Source organism: Vulpes lagopus, chromosome 23 (genome assembly GCF_018345385.1).
Source record: "Vulpes lagopus strain Blue_001 chromosome 23, ASM1834538v1, whole genome shotgun sequence".
NCBI classification, from domain to species: Eukaryota; Metazoa; Chordata; class Mammalia; order Carnivora; family Canidae; genus Vulpes; species Vulpes lagopus.
Genome location: NC_054846.1, coordinates 57,835,879 through 57,853,368, shown reverse-complemented (window position 1 = coordinate 57,853,368; position 17,490 = coordinate 57,835,879). Strand labels below are relative to the sequence as shown.

General features: G+C 51.4%; 1 protein-coding gene across 2 annotated transcripts; it reads left to right on the top strand.

The window, feature by feature from the left end:
* The first annotated feature begins 152 nt into the window (after positions 1 to 152).
* On the top strand, positions 153 to 17,243 carry TRAPPC3 (trafficking protein particle complex subunit 3). 2 transcript variants are annotated; one of them, XM_041738969.1, is made up of 5 exons: positions 153 to 514; positions 14,352 to 14,449; positions 14,694 to 14,793; positions 15,845 to 16,027; positions 16,509 to 17,243. In XM_041738969.1, exons 1-5 carry the CDS (start codon positions 512 to 514, stop codon positions 16,626 to 16,628), a joined length of 504 nt encoding a protein of 167 aa, XP_041594903.1. In that variant the 5' UTR covers positions 153 to 511; the 3' UTR covers positions 16,629 to 17,243. The 2 variants fall into 2 exon arrangements, with proteins under 2 accessions (XP_041594903.1, XP_041594902.1); XM_041738968.1 differs by lacking the exon at positions 153 to 514 and adding an exon at positions 5,673 to 5,849.
* The last annotated feature ends 247 nt before the right edge of the window (positions 17,244 to 17,490 follow it).

Here is a 17,490-nt window from a genome sequence, read left to right as displayed (position 1 = left end):
CAAGTGCGGACGCGGGGAGGGCCGCCCCCGCCGCCGTCGGGCCCGGGCCGCCCGCCCCCCGCCCCGCCCCCCGCGCCCCGCCCGCCCGCGCGGGCCCCCGAGCTCGCGCCGCCTCCCCTGCGGCCGCGGCGTGGGGGGGGCGCCGGGGCTCCCCGAGGCCGCCGGGCCCGCCGCCTCCCCCTGCGGCCGCGCGTTGGTACGCGCCACAGCGCCGGGAGGCTATGTAGGGAGCGCTCGGGTGACTCACCCGCCGCCAGGACTGGGGGGAGCCGCGGGGAGCGGGCACGGGAGCCCCCGATCCCACCCTGGGACCCGGGGGCTCCGGCGCTGGGTGCAAAGCGAAACCCTCTCCCAATCCCACTGCAAACCAAATGCGCCCGGGAGAGCTCGAGGGAGCGCGAGGAGGGCCCCAAGGAGACCCCTAAAAGGGCTCTGCTTTCTCTCCCCGGGTGATGGCTGGCCCCGGGAGAGCCCAGGAGCCTTGCTGCTGCCGCCCTTCCTCCAGCATTCCATGGTGGGTGTCTTCCCTGCCCCTCCGGGGTAATTACAGGCCTGCGCCAATGCTTTACCCAGGTCTCTAATCTGCTGGGTCCCTCCCAGCTCCAAACCGGGTGGTCCTGGCCTTGCACCTCCCTCAACCCCCCACCCCCGTCGGGAGACCCCCTCCAAGGTCCCCGGAAGGATTTTGCTTCCCTGTGGCCTGTCAAGTAGAGAGCGAGCCCCTTCCGACTTCCCTCCCCATAGTGTAGTCTGGCTTCCCAAGTCTCCTTGTCAGTGCCAGCGGAGGTGGGGCCCCAAGCCAAGTCTGGACTCTTAGGCAGCCCGGGGTGGGGGTGGGGGTGGGGGAATGGGGGGGAAGCTTGCTGGGAAGGTGGATCGATGATGGTGCTACAGGGATTGACCGAGGGGAGGAAAGAGGAGGCACAGCTGGGCCCTGCCACCCCTCCCTGCCCTTTGTCCTGACCTCTAGAAGGTCATTTCTCTGGTCTCCATTGTCCAGAGATTAGGCCCAGTGAGATGCTAGGCTCCTGGCCCTCTTTCGCACTAGCGTCTTCTTTGAACAGCTCCAGAAAGCAGCCATTTCAAGGGGGAGGGGAGGGAACAAAAGGGTCTGGGTCTCAGGCAACCTAGAAGCAGCCTGCCCCAGAAGGAGTGAGTGGGGTGGTGGTGGTGCTGAACTCTCTTGGAAGGGCCTGAGGAGGGATTCGTGCTGCCTCTGGGCAGAATCATTAGAAAATGATGATGATGGAAAGCCTGCAAATGGAGCTGCTGATCTTAAGCTAGTATCTTACCTTTTCTGAAACCCCAATTGCTCACCTATAAAATCAGGAAAGCAATGGTACCATGAGGTGTCATGGGGTCACTGTAAAAGTTAAATGGGGCAATGCAGATGAAGTGCTTAGCACAGAGCCTGGCATGTAAGTACGTAATAAATATGATGATGGTGGTGGTGGTGGTGATGATGATGGAACTTTAAGGATAAAAGCAGATTAGGAGGAGGGACAGACACCCCCCCCCCCCAATCTTTGTTGTCAGCCATCCCACCTGCAAGGTGAAGGGGCCATGTGGATGACAGAGTCCAGGACTGTGCTTTGTGAGGTCAGAGGGCTCAGGGCCTGCATTTTCCAGAGCTGAACCTCACTATCCTGAGCCAGGCAGTGAGTAGACTCAGAATTCATGAACAGAACCCAACAGGGGCAGGTGCCTAGGTGGCTCAGATGATTAAATGTCTGTCTTCTGCTCAGGTCATGATCCCAGGGTGCTGGGATCGAGCCCCATGTGCGGCTCTCTGCTCAGTGGGGAGTCTTGCTTCTCCCTCTCCCTCTGTCTCTCTCCTTGCTTCTGCTTGCGCTCTCTCTCTCTCTCTCTCCCTCCCTCCCAAATTAACAAATAAAATCTTAAAAAAAAAAAAAAAACACCAAAAGGGGGAGAGCCCTCTGGGATAGTTCTTCTTCCACCACCCCTCACCCCTGTGATCTTGAGATGACTACAAGGATGAAGACCCTGGGTGGAAACAGTGAGATACCTTCATGGGCTAGACCTCAACAAGAGTGGAGGGGAAAATAGATGGTAGCTAAAGATGAAAAGACAGGCCAGGGATGGTCTCTATAGGAAGATCTGAATGCCAGCTGACGTCATGATCTGCATGACCTTGATCGTGGGGAGTCATGAAGGGGAGGGGTGAGCAGTGCGTTAGAACTAGAAATTCTCTACTGTGTCTAATGATCTGGGATTGACTTGGAGGAGTCATTGCAAAGACAGTGTGGGATTAGCCTAAGTCAGCAGTTCTCGGCCAGATGCAGTTTTGCCCCCAGAGAGGACACTTGGCAACGTTGGGAGAGGCAATTTTGGTTGTCACAACTGGGTGGGGGGGTCCCTGGCATCTAGTGCTTGGACATCAGAGATGCTGTTAACATCCTATAAAGCTCAGAGCAAAGAATCATTAGGCCCAAAACGTCAACGGTGCCAACACAGAGGAACTGTTCCCTAGACTGAGAGTGGAGGCATCTATACCCCCACACGACGCTAGTGGTGGGGACAACAAGGCATCTGGGAGTTAGCCAACTTGACGGACAGTTCTCTTGGAAGCCCCAGGCTTTCTGTACAACTGAGAAGTCCAGAGAGAGTCTGGGGAGGATGGCAGAGGGGCAGCCAGGAGAGCAGCGTCCTATGATTGATTAAGTTGAAACAAACAGATGGACAGATGGAGTTGGCTCCTTTCCTTCTGTGCCCTGACTGACCAGGATCCCTGGCAGATCCCACGCTCGGAGAAGGTTTAGAGTGTGTATGTATCTCTGGGTTCGGGCCTGGGTGACCGTGTGTGGTCACCTCACATGGCCCCCTGAATATCGGACAAGCGAGGCACTTGTCACATCAGGGACCAACCGCAAGCCCCAACAGGATGCCCTGCCCTCTTTGGTCAGGGGCAGGGAACTCTCAGCTCCCCTGTGCCCCCCCAGCCGCCCAGGGCAGTCCCCTCCTCCTCGGAAACAGGCATGAATGAGCTGTTCCTCTCACCATGAGGCTGGGCCAGGGCTGAGGGCAGGTCACTGAACAGGGATCAGAAATATGTCCCCTTTCTGATCCCCCTGGGCAGGGTGGGGAGCAGGAGCAAGAGCATTCACAACCTAGGTTTGGTGAGCCAGGGTCCAGGATGAACCTGATGGAGAGGTGAGGGAAATCACCAGGAGACAGACAGAGATCTGAGTTATGAATCAGACCAAGGCCCTGGAGGCTGCCGCCACACTTACAAAGTAGGAAGTGGGAGGGCCCCTGTGGGGGCAGCAGGCAGAATAGACACCAGCCTCCTGCTCCTACCCTGCCCCCCAGGCGCTGCACTGTGAATGGGTCTCTAACCCACACTGCTCTCCTGGGGAGCCCTCCAGGCCCACTCCCTGGGGCTGAGAGTGGAGAATGTCTTCAAGGGCGGTGGTGACACCAGCTGCAAATAAGGCCTCCCTCCCTCCAGCTTGGGGAGACAAGGAACAGGGACAGTTGGAGGGGGGGAGGAACGCAGATCCAGGACCAAATAGGCTCAATGCTTTGGATTTTTGGGAGGGGTCTTTGTCTAGAGCCCCTGCTAGGAATGGGAAGCTGTCCCTGCTGCATTCTTTTTTCTTTCTTTTTTTTTTTTTTTTTACAAACATTTATTTATTTATTTATTTATTTGAGAGAGAGAGAGAGAGAGGCAGAGGGGGAAGCAGACTCCATGCAGGGAGGCCGATGTGGGATTTGATCCCGGGACTCCAGGATCATGCCCTGGGCTGAAGGCAGACCCTCATGCAATCGCTGAGCCACCCAGGCGTCCCTGCTGCATTCGTTTCTAGAGAGAAGGAGAGAAGGATGGGAAGGGGTGCCTAAGTGTTCCTAAATGTCCTGGCCCTGAGCAGGGGTGGAGAGGGACTGGGATTTGGGGATGACGGAAGCCTTACTGAGAACCCCTGGAGCATCGGTCTAAGGAGCTTTAGGTTCCCATCTGAGCAAGGAGGAGACCCTATAAGTCAGCTTGAAATGGACTCCACCCCTGTCCTTGATTCACAACTTGTGATGCAAGAAGGAGTCCCAACAAAAAAGATTCCAAAAGGAACAATCATAGGCGGACAGAGGAAGAATCTCAGAGGTCGAAGATGGGTAGGGAGAGGCTCCACCTCCAGCTTCTCCAGAACCACCCTGCCTGACAGCAGGCTGGGTGGGGTCGGGCGGCTGGCCCTGACTGTGACTCAGGTTTCTGTGGGCAGCCAAGGGCAGCCGGCAGGGAGGAGCCCAGACCGAAAGACAGGCCAGCCAACTGCAGCTTTCACCTCAGCTGTCCTCTCTCCTGGGAATTCGGGAGGTCCTTCCCAGGCCGTGTGGGGCCTCAGGGGTGCTAGCCGGCCCTTGCTTCCTTCCCCCACCCCAGCCAGCCGGCCTGTTCCTTCCCAGCACTCTCAGCCAAGGCATTGACCCTGGACGGAGGAGGAGTCAAAGGTCACTGCCTCTAGGGAGGCCCCGAAATGTCTGTGTCACCGGGAGAAGGGTATACTAACCATGGGTCCTGCACCCTGACGGAGAGACTGGGGGAAATCTTGAGAACTGGCTTTAAGCTGGGGCAGCCTGGGCTCCCCCCATCCCCAGACTCCCCCAGCCCGGCTGGCTCCCGGGCTAGGCTGGTCGTCATGGTGAAGGCTAGGGGCTAGAATGCAGCTGCTTACAAGTCAGGCTTCCAGGCTCAAGGGAGGGGAGGATGCTCGGGCACTCCCAGGCGGGCCTCTTACGGTTGACCAGCCAGAGGGGACGGCTGGAGCTGAAACGGAAGAGCTATGGTCAGGGACTGCAGGACTTCCCCCTGGTGACGGGTGAGGCTGTGGCCAGCACACCCCCTGGTGTCTCTGGGACCTGTTTGTTGGGCTGTTTTTACAGAGTAGCTGGAAGAAAGGGAGACACACTCTGCGGCCAATTGCAGTGCACTCGTGTCTCACCAATCTTCACAACAACTGGGGGAGGTCCAGGGACTTGCCTAAAATGGCAAAGCTGAGATTAAAATCCAGGATTGGCTGTTACCGACGTTGGTGATCTTTCTTTTCCAGAGAGGGTAGCTGTTCTTGGGGAAGGAGGGGGCAAAGTGGCCTGAGTTTTAGGCAACCGACTAGATGTCCCATCCTGAGGCCACAGTGGTAGGGTGCCAGGTACTGGCTGCCTTTGTAGCTGGGGGACAGACGACAGTGTGATAAGAAAGCCACTAGTGAAATGCTTGGCACAGAGGAGCTTGTCGTTAAGTATTTTTGCAGTAAAAAAAAAAAAAAAAAAGCCAGATTCGAGAATGAGCCGTAGCTACTGTCCTAGCACATCCTGGGAGCTTCTGGCTCTGAATTGCAGCAATAGCGGAAGCAGCTAGTTCGAAAGGGGGACTTTCCAAGAGCAAGCCCGCGAGAGAGGAATTGGCGGAGCATCTGCGAGGATGAGGGTTGTGGGCGGAAGGGGAAGGAAGCGTGCGGGCGGGACGGGATCACCGCGAGCCCCGGACGCCACCCAGCGGCCAGGGCGCAGCCCCGGCGGGAGCCGGGAACTCACGCGGACCCGCGCGCGAAGCACCCTGGGAGTTGTAGTCCAGCGGTGCCGCCGGTGGGGAAGGCTGGGTGCTGTAGTCCGACGTGTGAGGGGCAGGAATTACCCCCGTAGGCCAGACCGCGAGTCCCGTGGTGCCCCGCGGCGGGCCGCGCAGGCGCGCTGAGCTGCTGCCGGTCAGTCCCGGAGGCTGAGGGGCCGCGCGGTGTTGGGACGGGTCGCCGAGCGGGTCTGCGGCGAGGCGGGGGACGGCGGCCGGCACCATGTCCAGGCAGGCGAACCGCGGCACCGAGAGCAAGAAAATGGTAACCGGGAGCGCGTGACTCGGCGGGCGAGGCGGACTAGGGCGCTCTGGGGAAGGGGCGCGGCTGGGAAGGGCTCCCGCAGGGGGGGGCGGGGAGGAGGGGAGGGGGCTGCCGGAGGGGCAGCGGGGCAGAGTCTCGGCGGGGGGCGTAGCAGGCCTGAGGCCGGTGGCAGGGCCGCCCAGAGACCCCTCCCCGGGGCCCTGCGGCCCACTGGGTGCTGCACCCGCGGCGGCGGCGGCGGCGGTCCCCGCACCGGGCCCGGCACTCGATGCACAGCAGCTCCTTTTTTTTTTTTTTTTTTTTTTTTTAAGTAGCAGCTCCTTTTTAATCCGCAAAGTGACTCTCAGGTGGACAGCGTCACCACAGTTCTACGGCTCAGCCAGGTTGCATAACTTGCCCACATTTGCAGCTTAGGGAGAAGAAGGAGCCTCGGAACACAAGTCTCTCTAACTCCAGGGCTTCAGAGCCGCTAGGCCCCTTAGGCATCGCTGGAGATGCCCAGATGCTGGTCTTGCCCGAAAGGAACTTCCGATTTGGAGGAGTAAGAGGTGGGCCAGGGTAGGCAGTAAGTGGCGGTGCCCCTGCGGGGGAGGGGGCGCTTCCTTCCTGCCCTGGGAAGAGTGGGACACCTGGTCGTTGCCTAAAGGTTGGCTGCAGGTGGCAGCTGGGCCTGGAAAGTAGCGCAGATGACGTTTATCTCCGAGTGAAGACCTCGTGGCAGGTGTTCCGTTTCTTTGCCTTTTTTTTTTTTTTTTTTAAGTATTTATTTATCAGAGACACGGAGAGGCAGAGACACAGGCAGAGGGAGAAGCAGCCTCCATGCAGGGAGCCTAATGTGGGATGGAACCCGGGACTCCAGGATCACGCCCTGGGCTGAAGGGAGACACTCAACCCCGGAGCCATCCTTCTTTGCCCCGTTCTGACCTCCTCCAAAATTCCCCATGCTGTCTTTGTTTTCTGATTTAGAAAGTAAATATCCAAGGTTGCAGGTTGGGGAAGCCGACCCGACTCGGGGGTCCTTTGTTGATGCTCCACTCTGGAAGGGTGATTAAACATCCCTCCCACCTTGGCATCTTACAGCAGGAATTGCACCAAAAATGGGCTCCAGGAGGCCCTGATGCTCCAGGGTAGTATTGGTTTTCTCTCCGACCCCTTTTGAGAAGTTGCTACCTATGGATCGTCTCCCCAGAAATATTAGATTGACAAACGTATACACAGACGTTGACTTCCATTTCCAGGGGGGTGGGGGGGATTTGTGGGCTCCCTGGAGATCCTACATGGATCACAGCTTAAGAGCTTCTGTTTAGGGGGCACCTGACTGGCTCAGTCTGAGGAGCAAGCAGCTCCTGATCTCGGGATTGTGAGTTCAAGCCCCACATGGATGCAGAGATTACTTAAAAATCTTAGGGGATCTCTGGGTGGCTCAGCAGTTGAGTGCCCCCTTCAGCCCAGGGCGTGATCCTGGAGACCTGGGATCGAGTCTCACATCTGGCTCCCTGCATGGAGCTTGCTTCTCCCTCTGCCTGTGTCTCTGCCTGCCTCTCTCTCTCTCTCTCTCTCTCTCTCTCATGAATAAATAAATAAAATCTTAAAAAAAAAAAACAAAAAAAGCTCTCCTGTTTTGGAGGAAATACCAGAAATTTAAAAGAAGAAAGTTATATTTTGTTAGAAAACAGAGTCAGATAGGGAAAAAAGCATGGACTTTGTTGGAATTATGTCTTGATTGGTCCTCAATTTCCTTATCTATAAATTGGACATAATAATGCCTGCTTAGGATTAAGTGACATAGCAGTGTACAATGTATGGGGCATAGTAAAAGTTTCTTTCTCCTTTTCCTAAGATAGGAGCAGATATGAGAGGTCTTCATGCTTAATTTTCATATCTTACTCTGGTATTTTTTTTTCCTGAAATGTTTAATACTATTTGAAGCAGAAACCCCCAGGTTCCACCCTTGACCCCCGGTGTTCACTTAGCTCTGGTGAGTGGGAGAAATAGGGAAAGACAGCAGCACCCTCATCTCAAGGCTTTTGCAACTCCCAGAGTCTCTGCTTAGAGAGTTCTTCCCCCCAGGGGTGCCTGGCTGGGCTAGTTCAGTCCATGGAGCATGCGACTCTTTTTTTTTTTTTTTTTTTTTAAGATTTTATTTATTTATTCATGAGAGACACAGAGAGAGAGAAAGAGGCAGAGACACAGGCAGAGGGAGAAGCAGGCTCCATGCAGGAAGCCTGACATGGGACTCCATCCCAGGTCTCCAGGATCAGGCCCTGGACCGAAGGTGGCGCTAAACCGCTGAGCCACCAGGGCTGCCTGGAGCATGCGACTCTAAATCTCAGGGTCCATGGGATTCTCAGGGGTTTTGAGTTCAAGCCCCACATTGGGCATGGAGCCTACTTAAAAAAAAAAAAAATCCTTCCTTCCCCCAGTGAGTGACCCTAATCCTCATCTAGTTACTCCCCACTCATTCATAGTTACTCAGATGTCACCTTCTCTGAGAGGCCTTCCCTGACTACCGTGACTAGTTTTCCCTACTGTTTTTCTTCATAGCACTGTTTCATTACGAATTACATACTTGTTTATTTCAGTCTCCCCCATGAGAATGTAACCACCAGAAAAGGGATTTGTTTTGTTCACTGCTCTATTCCTAGCATCTAGAGTGATGCTTGGCACTAGGCAATCGATATTTAGTGAAAGAGTGACATGAAGGTTTGGTGCATCCTCTCATTCACTCCCTGCTGGTGCCTGCTTAAGGCTTGTCACATGATCCTCTTTGTGGCCACCTAGTTTTGACCTGCTCTTCTCCTGCCAGGAAGTCTCCCCCTCTAGCATCCCTTTTTCCCTTTGGCCCTACCTTCTGCTGATTGCTGTGTTCCCACTTAAACATTCCAAGACTTAAATGATTAATATGCCCAAGGAGCTAGACCTCTGCTTTTAGTCTGGGCGAACAGAAATAGCCCACATATCTGGCAGACTTTCCCTGAGCCCTGACTGTATGTGTAGGTCTGTCTAGGTGCTCTGAGAGATGCAGGCCTAGTCCTTAACCTTGAGAAGCACATTGCATGAGGCAGAAGAGTATACAGCACAGCGGCATAGTGCTGTCTGGCCTGGAGTCCCAGCTTAACTGCTTACTTGCCTTGTTAATTTGGGCGAGTGTCCTGATTGTCGTAAGCATCAATTCCACCGTTTTGAAAAAAATAAGTTAGGGCAGCCCGAGTGGCTCAGCAGTTTAGCGCCGCCTTCAGCCCAGGGCGTGACCCTGGAGACCCAGATCGAGTCCCAGGTCGGGCTCCCTGTATGGAGCCTGCTTCTCCCTCTGCCGGTGTCTCTGCCTCTCTCTCTCTCTCTCTCTCTGTGTATTTCTCATGAATGAATAAATAAATATAATCTTTAAAGAATAAGTTAGAAAATGTAGTAATAGTATCTCTCATGGGGTTTTTCTAAGAATTGAGATAATGCATGAAAAGCTAGCAGTGTGATGGTGCATGTTATGTAGTTGGCACTCGGTGAAAGTCAGCAGGCATCCTTGTTAGTAAAGTTATTAGCCTTTATGGGTCTGTATAGTGTTTGGTTCCTGAATTCCGTGGACAATCAAACCTTCCCTTATTTTGTGTCATGTTACTAGTAACCCAACCCCAGCGGCTCTCTTTCCCAGTGCTCAGGTGAGATACTACTTTCATAGCAGCACTCAGAGTCTCCCTGACAGGAGGCCGGAGGCTGAGACAGGGATGGACTCCGTCCTGTAACTGACCTTCATTCCCAGCTGTTGGGGGAGTCATACTGAGTTACTTGTGTTGGTAAAAATAGTGAATGCGACTCTTGGAGCATTAGCTCCAAAGATCAGTCCCCTTAAGGAGATTTGTTGTTTGTCTGGGGCACTAATTGAAAAGCCTTTTGAAAACCACCAAGTGCCATAGCTCACCTGAAGTACGGCTTGGCTTAACTTGTTCTGCTCAGGTTGTGCCTGTAGGACTGGGAGATCAGATCACCTATTCCAGTATGAAACCACTCCTGTGGTTGTTCTGAAGAGAATATTTAAGTGCATTATTCTCAGAGCCTCCCAACAATCCTATAATCAGCGTGACGGATTTTACTGTCGCCATTTTTGAGTGAGGAGATTGAGATTATGCAAAGTGAAGTGACTTAAGTAAAGTCTCACGGCTAGTCAGTGGCAATCCAGATTCAGAATCAGGTCTTCTGACTACAAACCCAGTATTCTTTCTGTATGTCTTACAAGTTGTTACGGAGTTCTTTATGTTGATTTAAAATCTCCCTCCTTGAACCCGGCTCGGGGTACTCTCTGATACCACACCACAGAGAACTAGTGTAAGAATAAAAATAACAGGGATCCCTGGGTGGCGCAGCGGTTTGGCGCCTGCCTTTGGCCCAGGGCGCGATCCTGGAGACCCGGGATCGAATCCCACGTTGGGCTCCCAGTGCATGGAGCCTGCTTCTCCCTCTGCCTGTGTCTCTGCCTCTCTCTATCTCTCTGTGACTATCATAAATAAATAAAAATTAAAAAAAAAAAAAAAAGGAATAAAAATAACAGGGGATCCCTGGGTGGCTCAGCAGTTCGGCGCCTGCCTTTGGCCCAGGGCGTGATCCTGGCGTTCCCGCGTCGGGCTCCGGGCATGGAGCCTGCTTCTCCCTCTGCCTGTCTCTCTCTCTCTCTCTGTCTATCATGAATAAATAAATAAAATCTTAAAAAAAAAAGAATAAAAATAACAGGTGCATGGGTGGCTCACTTGGTTAAGCATCTGGCTTGTAATTTTGGCTCAGGTCATGATCTCAGGGTCATGAGACTGAGCCCAGCTTCAGGCTCCACAGCTGCTTAAGATCCTCTCCTTCTCCCTCTGCCCCTATCCCCCCCTAAAAAATAAATGAGTAAAATAAAAATAATATCTGGGGATCCCTGGGTGGCTCAGTGGTTTAGCGCCTGCCTTTGGCCCAGGGCGCGATCCTGGAGTCCTGGGATCGAGTCCCACGTCAGGCTCCCAGCATGGAGCCGGCTTCTCCCTCCTCCTGTCTCTGCCCCTCTCTCTATGTCTATCATAAATAAATAAATAAATCTTTAAAAAAAAATAACAATATCTACTTCTTGTGTAGATGTTGTATAGCAGGTGCCCTACAAACAGTATCTCATTAGGATCTCACAGGAACTCTCAAGGACAGATAATATTGTCACCATTACATAGATGGGAAAAAATTAATCCAAGATATTAAATGATGGCCTAGATCACAACTTTTTTTAGGGTGGTGCTCAACTATAAGAAGACTGAGTCTTAAAAAAAAAAAAAAAAAAAAAAGAAGACTGAGTCTTGGGAGATCCCTGGGTGGCTCAGTGGTTTAGCGCCTGCCTTTGGCCTAGGGCGTGATCCTGGAGTCCCGGGATCGAGTCCCGCGTCGGGCTCCTGGCATGGAGCCTGCTTCTCCCTCCTCCTGTGTCTTTGCCTCTCTCTCTATCATAAATAAATAAATCTTTAAAAAAAAAAAAAAAAAAAAGAAGAAGAAGAAGAAGACTGAGTTTTAGTTACCTAACCTTTCACCTGTAAAATGGGGATAAATATTGTTTGTTCTCCTGACCTCTCATGGTTGTGATTAGGGTCAATGAGAAACTATCTGTGAAGGCATTCTGAAAGTTTTATAAATGTTTATGGCCATTATGATTAAACATAATTAAAGCACCTGAAAGTAGGGATGTTGCAGAAGAGATTCCTGTGTTTTTCTGGGAGGGAGAATGTAGTTATTATGTGCAGTGAAGAAACCGCATTCGTTGAATGAGCTGGCCTTTAAGGTCTCGTGGAACTTTTTGTTGTAAGGGTCACACGGACTGAAAACCCAGGTCAACAGTAACTTGTCTTCCTCTTCTGCTTTCTTTTTTGTTCACTCCTCTCAAGTCACACTGGTCTCTTAGCTGTTTCTCAGCCATGGCAGACATACTCCCACATCAGTGCCTTTACACTTGCTTTGCAGGATCTCTTCACCTGGAAATCTTCATGGCTTATCCTTACCTCCTTCAAGTCTTCACACAAATATCACCTTATTGGGTCTTCTTTGAGTATCCAATTTAAAATTGATCTCTTGGGCACCTGGGGAGCTCAGTGGTTGAGCACCTGCCTTTGGCTCAGGTCGTCATCCCAGGTGACGGGATATATATATGAATGTAAATACCCCCTGATTTCTGTCTGTGCATGTTTTTTTTTTTTCCATAGCTCTTATTATCATCTGACAAGCCTTACATTCAAATTATTATCTGTTTCTCTCCTATTAGATAGTCCCTGGAACATGGTAAACTTTGAGTAAATAACTTTTCTATACCACAGTCCCACTCCTATTTTTAAAGTATAAAGATCAGGACGCCTGGGTGGTTCAGTGGTTAAACATCTGCCTTTGGCCCAGGGGCGTGATCCCGGAGCCCCAGGATTGAGTCCCACTTGGGGCTCCCTGAAGGGAGCCTGTATCTGCCTCTACCTGTGTCTCTCTCTCATGAATAAATAAAACCTTTAAAAATATATATTAAGTATAAAGATCTTTAAGTTACATATTTGCATTGCGCACTGTTTCAAGTAGGCTTGGTTCATAATCAGAGACAGAAACAGACTTGCAAAATAGGAGAGAGTCTGGAGAGCCTGGGCCAGGAATCCCATTTCAGATCCCAGGCATATTGATACTGTGACCATGGATAGATCTGTCTAGAACCTTGATTTTCGTTATTGGTAAACTGGGGGCTGCTGCATGTGTAAGTTCTCGATAACATTGCAGTATATCTGTTACTTGGCATTATGGTGGGTCGAGGCTGTTGGAATCGCCATCCAAGGGCTCGTTAATAATGGAAGGAAAGCTCTCCTGATTGAATGCAGTGGTGCCAACTCTGTAGACTGGTAACTGCTGGATTGTCTCCATCCATTCACGTCTAAGCCATTCTAGTGCCAAACCCTTAACTTTACTAAAAAATCATTGTGCTCCTTAATAGCTTCCCCTTAATTGCCATATTTGGTAAATGGTCTTTTGGAGACACCCTGATCTGACTGTTTTAGCTCAGTTCAAAAAGTTTCCTGATTCTAAAACTGATTTTCTTTGACTTCCTAGTACAGCTAAGTTTTTCGTTGCTGGTTGTTGTGGTTTTGTTTTTGTTTTTTTTTTTGGGGGGGGGGGTGGTTATTAATATTGCACTTGTAGGGAACAGAGGATAAAATGAACACTGGCTTAGGAATTCTTGGCTTTTGTCTCCCAAAATTACTTTTGTCAATAATTAGTTGTTGGTCCTTGGGCATATTATTTAACATGTTGAGCATGTTGGGCATGTTGAGTCTGTATTTCCTCACCTGTAAAATGAGATTAATTCCTGCCCTTTCTGCTTTACAGAATTCTTGTGGGATGGAAAATGAGATCATGAAAAATAGAACGTAGTGTGTAAGCAAAGGCACTCCCAGTACTATTCTAGCAGCAACCTCGTCACCAGGGCTTGGGGATGAGGTGAGGGGCACTGACACGCTGCGAGCCTGGGCCTCAACATTATTTGGACTTTGCTCTCCAGAAAACTTAAGGACAGAACAGTGCTCTGCTCCAAGTGTGACAAGGAGGAAGTGGCTGAGTGATTACTTCCATGCAAATGTATTGGTCCCGATGTGCTGATAGCATGTTTCTCCCTTTACTTGGCTCTGATGGTGCCTTGCCCCACACTTCATGCCTTCATTCTGCAGTCTTGGTATCAGTCATCCTGTCAACTTCCACACCCCTGTTTCTTGGCCGGTAGGTGACAGGAGCCTTTATCTGAGAAGACTGTGATTTTAACTGTGATCATAATAGAAACCAGTCCAGATCAGTATTGTATTTCAGGTACACAAAAAATTGGCTTCCTTTCAGAGTTACTCCTTTCCTGGAAACATTTTCGCTCTGTGTCAAGAAGAACATTACTTTTCCTTATGCTGGGGACTTAGGAGGGGCATTGTCAGTGCAGTGGACTCTAGGACTTCTTTCCTCCCCACAGACCAGGCCGCCGGGTCCTCTGCTCTCCTGGGTAGGGCACTGGGAGTGCTGTTGAACTCTCGGCCCTGACGCTGCAGACATGCTTGGGTGTGGAGAAGCCATGGGTCCAAAAAGCTAATCTGTAAATGTCTTCTCCAGGTCTGTCTTTCATGGTATCCAGTGGATGGCGGCTATGGGGGGGTCCGGGGTTAGCAGAAACCCACCTTGATGTGTTGGAAGAGTGATTGCTCCATGTGCGAAGTGCCTTTTACAACCTGTTCTTGAGCATTGGTGGTATAGTGGCTAGCATGGCTGCCTTCCTCTTATAACCCGTTCTTGGACTTTGGCTTCATGACTGAAGCCCTGCCACCTTGACCATGGGGGGCTGCCCTCCTTGGCCACCCTACGGAGTGATATTCTTTCCCAGTGGACACAGATGACCTTCCTTGGAATCTGGACAGCTGTGCTGAGGCTGACCTAGACTCATTAAACTTTTTCTTTGCGCTTCTTGTTCCTAACTGCCTTTTGAATCTCTTTTAGAGCTCTGAGCTCTTCACCCTCACCTACGGGGCTCTGGTCACACAGCTGTGCAAGGACTATGAAAATGATGAAGATGTGAATAAACAGCTGGACAAAATGTGAGTAAGCTCCTCTGCAGGAAAGACAAGAATGGGGCTCCCCAGGGCACAGTCTCCAAGGTCCTTTAGAGCCCAGAATGGGGTCGTCTTTTGTAAGCTACATTTTCGACATAGTTTCCACTCAGCTCATTATTGAGATGTTTTAGAATTGTCCCTGATTTTCCCTGTACCACCAGCAGCCTTACATTCAGACATAAGACGTTCACACTCCATGATATGGTCTCTTCTCTCATTTTCCTCCCAGGGGCTATAACATTGGAGTCCGACTGATTGAAGATTTCTTGGCACGGTCCAATGTTGGGAGGTGCCATGACTTTCGGGAAACTGCAGATGTCATCGCCAAGGTCATTATCCTGGGCCACCTGGCTATGCTGAAGGATGTGTCACTGGGAGGCACTACTTACCACTCTCTCCATCTCCCTTAGAGGGGCCCTTAGTATTCCGAAAGACTAGTCAGGCAGCTGTCTGGGCCAAACAAGCCTTCCTGGTGGTTTGGGAATAGCACAGATTATGAAGAGGGAAGAGTGGTTGGGATCATCCAGGTGGATGAAAGCCCCCGTGAAGTCAAAGACAGATCTCGACTGCGAAGATGTAGTAGGGTAGCATGGGGTAAAGAATACAGACTTTGGACTCAGACAAACCTGGCTTCATATTCTGGCTCCAGTCCTTTCTAGTTAAGGGTAAGTTACTTTTAACCTTTCTAATTACCACTTACCTCATCTTTAAAAGAAACTAGGAGCTACCTCACAGGGTGGTTGTAAGGAGTCAATGAAATAATAAGCATGAGCTCTCGGGTGAAATGAATGCACTTCACGTAGTGCGCTTGTAGGAAATGGTCGCTATTGATAATAGTAGTGTTACATTTTGTAGACTTAATAATAAATGATAAAACGCCTCTAGGTTTGTGGCATCTGGCACCTAAAGGTTGATTCTTTCTGTTGTAGAGCAAGCTGGCCCAAATCATAGAGAGGGCTGACAGTGAAGAGAGCTTTAGCTCTGTGAAGATTTGTTACTGGGAGGGTGGATAGAGGGAAGGGTGTCTTCAGACTAATTGTGCCTCAGTGACCTGTATTTGCTTTCAAGAAGGGTTCAGGATAGCACAGAGGACAGGGCAGTGGGCTGGGCCCCCATATGGTGGTTCTGGGAAGCCAGCCCCGTCAGAAGTGGAGGTGGTCAATGCGTTCCCTGATCGTATGAGGCCTTGAAGGAGTGGGCTGTGGAATTATGCAAAGATGCTTTTCCTTTTTTGCCCTGAATACCTAAAGCCCCGGTGTTTGCAGAGGCTACAGTTTTGTTCCCGAGCCACCTAACTCTCCTTCACCAGGCCCAGCAGCTTCCCTGCTGTGCAGCCCCTGCTGCCCTTCCCCCACGGTGCTGTTGTGTGTCCCCTGACAGGTGGCGTTCAAGATGTACTTGGGCATCACTCCAAGCATCACCAATTGGAGCCCAGCTGGTGACGAATTCTCCCTCATTTTGGAAAATAACCCCTTGGTGGACTTTGTGGAACTTCCTGATAACCACTCATCCCTTATTTATTCCAATCTCTTGTGTGGGGTGTTGCGGGGAGCCTTGGAGATGGTGAGTGCAGCTCTTTCCCTTCTGGCACACCCGAGGTGCAGTAGGGGCTTGGTAAATGTTTGAATGAATGAGAGAGAGAGAGAGAGAGAGAGAGAGAGAGAGAAGAAAGGCCCTGGCTCACCTCAGCACTTGGCTGCCTGAGATGTGATGCTGCTGAGCACAGGTTCCAAGTTGGATGCCTCTCCGTGGTGATGACCCTCCCTGACGGTGGTGCCGTCAGCCCCCAAAGCCCAGGACCGTCCGTTCCCAGGTTGGCTCATGTGGCGCCAATCTCACCTGTGGTGGTTCTTTGCTCAATCCGTCCTTAGGGTCAGGGCCACTGCTTTCTACAAGGGAGCATTGGAATTGGCAGTCTTGTTCTTGCCGGAGAGCAGCGCCCTCGTTGGGACTGCTGCGGATGAGTCAGTTAGAGCCTTGTCCCCCGTGGTTCCCAGAGCCTGTGGCTAGGCAGCTGCCCCTTTATTTTCCCACTGTCCCCCAGGTCCAGATGGCCGTGGAGGCCAGGTTTGTCCAGGACACCCTGAAAGGAGACGGTGTGACAGAAATCCGCATGAGGTTCATCAGGCGAATTGAGGACAATCTCCCAGCTGGAGAGGAGTGACCGTCCCCAGGACTGGAGGGGAGCCAGCAGGAGCACTGAGCACTGCTTGGAATCCGAAGTCTCAGAGCTCCCTCTGCCCTTAGGAACTGAGTGACTCTCTAACACGGTTGTTACATATTCTTCTAACTGTTTCCATTCTCCAGGCTGAGATAGTCTGTTTACCCCGCAAGAGTACACATTCAGGAGGGAAACTCTTTGCTCTAGTTTCCTTCAGAGGGGCTGGATGAGGCCATGTTTGGTTGGACTAGAAAGAGCTCAACCGTTTTACATTCCTCTTTGAATTTTCCAAATCAAAACCCGTTTTGACCCCATTCAGAGGCAAGCCTCCCCCGTCTTTTCCTGGGCCTTCGGGAAACCATTGGTGAATGGCTGTGGAGAATCCAGGGTTGTGGGACGGGGGAGGAGAGGCCGATGGGGTGGATAGGAATTGCTGGTTGTAGTGTGACACTCGTGCTTGCCCGGAAGGAGGAGTCTCGTGCCGGGAACACTGACTACTGGGAAGCCACACAGGTCTCGTTCCTCCCTGCTGTTTGGAGGCGACATCTCCTCTTTTTACAGAGGGTCCATCCTTTTTTTCTTACAGTTTCTTCAATAAAGACACATTCTTGAGTGAAATCCTAAGTGTGTCCTGTTTTCTTTCCGGAATTTTGTTGCAGTGAAGTGAGGAGACCAACTGAGTTCCTGTGTCCTGACTTACTTTTACTTGGTCTCAGAATGGCTCCTCCCCCCAGACCAGAGTCTGGGAAACCTAAGTGCAAATACCCCTTCAAAGTCATTTTTGGGTCTACTGTCTAGTAAAATCTAGAAGCAGACCATTATCCTAGATAGACCTAAAATGGACTATCTTAAGCTCTTGGCCACT

Coding starts and splice junctions, on each gene's coding strand:
- TRAPPC3 (XM_041738968.1), top strand. CDS start 5,808: ATGTCCAGGCAGGCGAACCGCGGCACCGAGAGCAAGAAAATG. Junction 5,850..14,351: donor GCACCGAGAGCAAGAAAATG/GTAACCGGGAGC, acceptor AATCTCTTTTAG/AGCTCTGAGCTCTTCACCCT. Junction 14,794..15,844: donor CTGCAGATGTCATCGCCAAG/GTCATTATCCTG, acceptor GTCCCCTGACAG/GTGGCGTTCAAGATGTACTT.